This window comes from Triticum dicoccoides, chromosome 7B (genome assembly GCF_002162155.2).
Source record: "Triticum dicoccoides isolate Atlit2015 ecotype Zavitan chromosome 7B, WEW_v2.0, whole genome shotgun sequence".
Classification (NCBI taxonomy): Eukaryota; Viridiplantae; Streptophyta; class Magnoliopsida; order Poales; family Poaceae; genus Triticum; species Triticum dicoccoides.
In genome coordinates, this window is record NC_041393.1 from 12,462,171 (window position 1) to 12,469,130 (window position 6,960).

At 48.8% G+C, this 6,960-nt stretch overlaps 1 protein-coding gene across 1 annotated transcript; it reads right to left on the bottom strand.

The window, feature by feature from the left end:
* Positions 1 to 213: 213 nt before the first annotated feature.
* Positions 214 to 2,869, bottom strand: LOC119340317 (protein NRT1/ PTR FAMILY 5.10-like). Its single transcript, XM_037612218.1, has 3 exons — positions 2,723 to 2,869; positions 2,436 to 2,653; positions 214 to 1,558 (listed from the first exon to the last, which is right to left on the bottom strand). Exons 1-3 carry the CDS (start codon positions 2,850 to 2,852, stop codon positions 314 to 316), a joined length of 1,593 nt encoding a protein of 530 aa, XP_037468115.1. The 5' UTR covers positions 2,853 to 2,869; the 3' UTR covers positions 214 to 313.
* Positions 2,870 to 6,960: the final 4,091 nt, after the last annotated feature.

Consider the following 6,960-nt stretch of genomic DNA (forward strand, 5'->3'; position numbering starts at 1 on the left):
CTTTAAAGTGATATTGTAATGCACTGGTCGTCATGTTGATTATGACTTCACTTTTGCTACCTCTGTCCACCTCTGTCCCAGAATATAACGTTTTGATAGGCTATTTTAGCCTACTAAAACATATTTTATTTTGGAATGGAGGTAGTATGTAATTGGCAACCAGCAGAAAAAACTTAGTCAATTAAATATGCTAGTTATGTAACTCTCAAGTGGGAACATAAATAAATTTCCTAGTTATTTGATGAGTATGGCTGTAACTCAATACACTAAATAACCAGGAAATTTATTCGACGAATCCATGAAGCATGTGACGTCAGCAAAGCATCTTGTTGTTGTTGTTGTAGGCATAGGAGCTTGCGCGCCAGAGGAAGAGGGCAAAGCCGACAGCGTTAAGGCCAGCGAGCAAGCAGTAGAAGTAGTCAAGGTGAGCACGATTAAGGTTGTCCGCGAACCAGCTATCCCCGCCGGCGCTCCTGGTGATGCGGTCAATGAGGGAGATGAGGAAGACGCTGATGAAGTTGCCGATGCCCAAGACGCTGTAGTAGAGCGCCAGGCCCAAGCTGCGCTGCTCGTGTGGCATCTGGTCGTAGAAGAACTCCTGCATCCCGACTTCGGCGAACACGCTTGCCGTCGCCATCATCACATGCTGCGGCAGCAGCCACATCCAGCTCATTGGCACAGTGGCACCGGCAACATCCACTAGACCATGCTCGCGGGCCACCTTTAACCGCCGAGACTCCACAAGTGCCGCTGTTGACACCGCCGCAAGCGACATAGCTATGCCTGATCCCAAGCGTTGCAGCAACGTCAACCCCGATGGATTGGCCGTCATGGAGCGAAGCAATGGCACCAACACCCTGTCATAGAAAGGAACAAACACAAGGATTGTTGCCGGGCCAAACAGCAGCAGGGCGGCAGACGGCAACTCTAGGCAGCCAATGATGTGACGGTCTAGGGTGCGACCTTGCTTGTTGAACAGCGTCATGATTTGCGCAAACACCATACCATAGGATAGGCACGCCGCCCAGATAGACAACAGGTGCAGCATGCTGTGCGCCTCCTCTACCTCCTTGGCTATAGCAGCCGCTTCTTCCTCCTGTCGGGTTTCCTTGACAAGCCATGACACAATGCTCCGAGCAAGGAGCATGACGGGGTTGTTGGCGCCAGAGGTGGGCGTGTATAGGCGGTAGGTAGAGGTTCCAATGAGGAACACAATGGCGGCGCAGAGCACCGTGGTGCATAACATACCGTATCCAATTGCCCAACCAAAGGACTCCTGGATATATCCAACTCCACCGAGAGCCATGGTGGTACCAACGGCTAAGCAAAAGTACCACCAATTGAAGAAGGAGCTGCGTGCAGCATGCTCCCGAGGGTCGTTCGCGTCGAACTGATCCGCAGCGAAGGCCAGGGCACATGGATAGTCCGCGCCTTGCGCGAGGGCTATGAGGTAGAGAGAGGTGTAGAACAAGGCCACTTGTAATGAACAAGGATGGGAAGAGGAACCGTCGATTCCTTGGACGGGGAGCATGGATGCTAGAGTCATCATGCCATACCCCTGCACATTAATTAAGAAACAGTCCGTAAATATTCACTACTCAAGATTTATCATTCCAATAGAAAGATTTTCTCCGTCTATGCATAAAAAGGGCACCATCGATATCGTGTTGCCTGCAGGTCCCTCACTCTGAATAGGGGAAATGTTCGAGCAAATGAGCAAGAGAAAACACAGATGTTTGTTTCTAGGCCTTTTTCTTCTTTTATTCCATTTTCATGTATATATGTATGCAGGAAAATATAAAATAGCACAGCTGCGCCAGGGCCCTCTCTATCTAGCCATCCATTTTACGCATCGCGATTCGTGCAAACACATTTCTCTTTTTTGTTTCTCTCACATAAAAGATGTCTTGAAGTTCAAACCTTTGCAGCGTGGCAAAGTTAATCATTTTTTGTATATTTATATTTGACAAAAAAATCTAAAAGATTTATCCTAGATTCTAGATGGAAAGCTTTGCCACGCTGCAAAGGTTTGAACTTCAAGACATCTTTTATGTGAGAGAAACAAAAAAGAGAAATTTTCATACGAAAAGTTAGTTGTGTTGCACAGATCTTAAAACAAGATTGGACATCCAGGATACAAGGGCCGGGGTGCAGCTGTTCTAAAAATCCACATCCCTATGTATGCAATGTTACATCAGATGAGCATGATCAACTCCCCGTAAAAAAAAGATGAGCATGATCAACAACTAATGAATCTACATTCTGACTAGATTAACTTGTAGCATGTCCTGCATTTACCAATCCAGATCATGAATGTCAACTCAGACTACAGTTTAAGATTTAGAACTATGCATGATATTGTAGAAACGAATTTCAGGAGTTGTGGTCCCACTCTAATCAACTGTTGCCGATGGAGCTAAAACTATAGACATTACCAGGACGTAGAGCGTGAAGGCGAGTATGATGGATCGGTAGCGCCCCAGCCAGGAGTCGGCTACGAAGGCTCCTAGCAGTGGCATGATGCTGGCCGTCCCAACCCAGGCGTTCACGGCCATTGCCGCCGCGGCGTTAGAATGGCCTAAAGGCCCTGTTAGGAACATGATGAGGTTGGCCTGCACGCCGTAGAAGGCGAAACCGCTAGCGACCTCCAGCACTGCATCCATGGTGCAGATCAATTAGTTATAGACGTATATACTACCTAGAATATATAACTGGAACATACCGACGACGAAGAGGGCCGAGCGCCAGCCGCCAGATGTGCTGCGGTACACCGGGCGGCCGCGGTAGTCGGAGACGCCGGCGAGTGGCGACTCATCCGTACCAGGAAGAAACGGGACCTTCGTATCCTCCATTGGTATCTTGTTCGACCTCTCGGTGTTCACTTCTCGCTTGCAGAGATTAAAGGTCCTCTCTTAAATGGGACACGAAAAAAAACACGCACATGCTAGCCAGCTCATCTGCTGCAGACGTTATAACTAGATCTGGCCGTAGCGTAACGATGAGTACCATATACAAGTATCATGCATACGATACTAGCATATGATACTACTTTTGTAATGCATGGTATCATGAATTAGTATCTTAGCTTACCTTATTAATTGTCATGCATGAGATAAAGTAGTACATCATTTAATATGATACAGTATCATGATATGATACCAGGGCTGGACGCATAAGCGAGCTTTTTGGCTCGGCCCGAAACACACTCTAGCTCGGCCCGACTCAGCTCGGCCCGACATAGAAAAAGGCCGAGCCGAGCTGCAAATTTCGCCCCGTTCAGCGACCGAGTCGAGCCTGTTTCTGCTTGGTCCAGCTCGGTGGCTCGTTTCAAAGCCCAGTGAGTTTTTTTTATGGAGATTTGCAGCCTAGTGTAATGACACGAGCAGCCCAAGCCCACTGAAGCACCCGGACTACACAAGTGACTCAAAAAAAACCATAGCGAGTGCGTACACAGGACGCCGGCCTCCTCGTCTGCTATAGGATTTGTTTCTCCGCCGCCGCGCCGCCTCTCTGGTCACGACCTGACCGTCGTCCTCCTCGCCGTGCACAACGCTGAAAGACTCCCTCTTGACAACACCGGCGGACGCGCCGCATCGGACGACGCCGTTCGTCGCTCCCGTGGTTCCTCGCCAACTGTGCCGCCGCCCCAAGTGTCCGCCGCCCTGAGCATGAGCACACTGCATCAGCGCCGGCGGCGCGCACGCATTCAAACTGTACACAACACACCGGCGGCTAGCACGTGGACAACACGCATGCACTGGCACTAATTGACGCAGGCAAGCACGCACACTACATCCGCGTCCATGGATACAGCAGGGCACACACGAGCCACTTGGGCGGGACCGAGCCACAGCCAAGACGAGCCGAGCCTCCAAAAGCAGGCTCGTTCATCCAGCGAGCCGAGCCGAGCTTGGCTCGCTCATGGCGAGCCAAAGGCAGGCTCGGAGCAAACTCGGCTCAGCTCGGCTCGTGTCCAGCCCTATATGATACCACATCCTCAATTTTTTCATTTAATTGCGTGACACATCATCAAAAAAGTCTAGGTGACATGCATGATACCATTTATGATACTTACATTACGACCAGCCTTAGGTAAGGATTACATCATGGTAAAGTTGTCACCGTCGTGTATCCATCAATGGTCCAACGTTGGCAACAGTGCACAATAACCAATCCTTTTTTCTTGAGAAAAAAGTAGTAAATTACGTAATACGTAGCTAAGCAAGAGTGTATCGAGCATGTGTGACCTGTTGGACGAGAAATCCCTGAGGCATGCCGTGACGTTTCGCTGTAATAGCTAAACATAACGAGCACATGTCCCTACAATGCACATGCAGATGTCCTGCTGACACGGTGCTCACAAAATCACCTCTCTTACATCATCATCCTTGATGGTGCACGTTGTCTCGTCGGTCTATTTGATGAAGAGTACTTATTAGTTAATAAAAAAGGAATATATATGTATATATATATATATATATATATAGAGAGAGAGAGAGAGAGAGAGAGAGAGAAAGCTAAGTTCCGAATAGTTAGAGTTTTGTGACAGATCAAAACGTATCAGACAATATTGGATCGTGATTGGACGGCCATCCTATCTTTGTGTGCTGATTTCAAACAATGTCGCTTTTCCATCTGATGGCCCCACCTGCATGCTGGCCATTGGTCCCTCCATCTCGATGTGAATGCTACCGTCATTTCTGTTCCAATGTGACAGGTTGGCTTGTTGTAGAGCGAGATGGAGAAAGACGTGAGAGATGGATGAAATGACAGGACGTTTTTCACTTATACATGCATGCAGTGGCGGAGGACGGACAAAAGTTGAGGTAGGGCGGGATTTGGTGACTAGCCACCGACAACGCGCGTCGATGCGCCGCCCTGCGTCCAGCCTGCACCGTTACGGGTCCTCCGCCATTGCATGCATGTTGCAGGCCCGTTACGGGCTGCTGCTTCCGGACGACCTCTTCCTAACCAATCTCTTCTCACCCTTGATTTGCATGGTGGGGCCGTCTCTCTTCATTTCCCAATCCTTTAATCCCACCTCAGTCTGTAACTCAGCTTCCATAAAATCCGCGCGTAGGAGTAGCAAAGCTCATCACTGGGCATGCAAGCATGTCGTATGCGGCTCTGAGTTCATGCACGTGTACTCTCTCTGTTTTTCAATAAAAGTTTTTCTAGGAATTTCAATATGGACTATATATATGGAGCTAAAATGAGTAGTAAGCAGCGTTTTTCTTTGTGCATGTCGATGAGCAGGGCCATTTCATAATGCTAATTATTACTTGTTTTAGGTTTTTGCTTTTTGATCTTTGGGACCAATAAAATGATATTAATATCAGCCACCGGACAGATCCACATGCGGTGTGCGGAGCGAGCTAGCATGGGGCGCCATTCATACGGCACCCACCATCAATCAGAGCTAGCTAGCTCGCGTGGATGGCCAAATTAAACTACCGACCCCGCAAATCCTCGCTGGTAAAGTACATTTTTAGAGTACCGACCCCTACCGGAAGACAAGCGAAAACATGTTTTAGAGCATCTACACCTAGGCCTTTCTTATCTAGTCATTCATTCCACGCATCGTGATTCGTGCAAATAAATTTTTCTTTTTTCTCTCTCATATAGAACATGTCTTGAGGTTCAGACCTTTGCAGAACAACAAAGCTTTCTAAATAGAATCTAGGATAAAAGAGTTAGATTTTTTGGTCCAACATAAATATACAAAATAAGTTGTTTTTCATTTAAAAAATCTTATTAGTAGTATTTATGTCGGACAAATAATTCTGAAAGATTTATCCTAAATTCTAGTTAGAAAGCTTTGACGCGCTGCAAAGATTTGAACTTCATGACATGTTCTATATGAGAGAAACAAAAAAGTGAAAATTACTTGTAGAAATTAGTTGTGTCGCACGGATCTTAAATCGATATTGGAGAGCCAGGATAGAAGGGCATGGGTGCAGGTGCTCTAAAAATCTGCATCCGAAAGACAAGCCCCCTTGCAAACAAATCCTCGAACATGTGGCAGGTGGGGTGGCGAAGCGGCAGGAGCACGAGCAGGCATCGGCCTTGTCCTCGCTACAATGACGACAACCAGAGGAGCTCGAGAGGATAGAGGCCAGCGACGGTCGGCAAGAGCTAGCCGTGCTGCCAGAGTTAACGACGAAGGAGGACCAGCGGAGATCAAGCCATGACGATGCAGGAGGAGAGCAGGCGGTCAGAAACAAAAGGAGCCGGCTTGGCTAGGGCGACGAGGAGGACCGGCATAGGGCGGCGCCGGGAACAGTTGCGGGGTCCAGAGAAGACGACAGTCAGGGCGAGGAGACGACCTTGCCGACCATGGCGCTTGGGCGAAATCCGGCGAGGATGCGATGAAGCCAGAGAGAGGTGGGATGGAGACGATCCAGGGGAGAGGAGGCGTTGCGGGTGGGGATAGAAGGGAGGTTGGGGAAGTGTGGGGTGGAGGCTGCTTGCGGCTGTAGTGAGCAGAGAGGGAGGGGGCGCGAGGATGGGGACATCGGGGCCGGGTCGAGGTGTTCCGTGGGTGCGTGTGTGTGTGTGTGGACAGAATAGAATGACAGAGAGAGGTGAATGAACCGAATTGGAAAAATGACAAAGTTACCGTGGCGCACCACGTTCTGATGCGTCACAGGTAGAATAGCAATGCCGCTTATTTTATAGCCGAGGGACCCCAAATACCCGTGGCACACCCCATATTGATGCGCCACGGGTAGCACCCCTAGCCAGCTCGACCAAGACATAGTCGTGGCGCATGCATATCTTTGTGCGCCACGGGTATCCAACCCACCAATAGCTGTTTTTCTAGTTGTGTGTTCATCGGATTGTGTAGGTGCCTAAGGACACTCGTAGACTTTACCACGGTTTACCGTTTCGATATCACGATCTCTCGTATTAGTCAGAGGAGTGTTCTAGATTTTGCTTGCAACGCGAGCCCATAAGATA

What these genes read in the sequence shown, in the direction of transcription:
- LOC119340317 (XM_037612218.1), bottom strand. Translation starts at nt 2,852, where the DNA reads ATGGAGGATACGAAGGTCCCGTTTCTTCCTGGTACGGATGAGTCGCCA. An exon ending in CTCGGCCCTCTTCGTCGTCG is followed by an intron (nt 2,654 to 2,722) that starts GTATGTTCCAGT and finishes CCATGGATGCAG; the next exon opens with TGCTGGAGGTCGCTAGCGGT. An exon ending in CCTTCACGCTCTACGTCCTG is followed by an intron (nt 1,559 to 2,435) that starts GTAATGTCTATA and finishes ATTAATGTGCAG; the next exon opens with GGGTATGGCATGATGACTCT.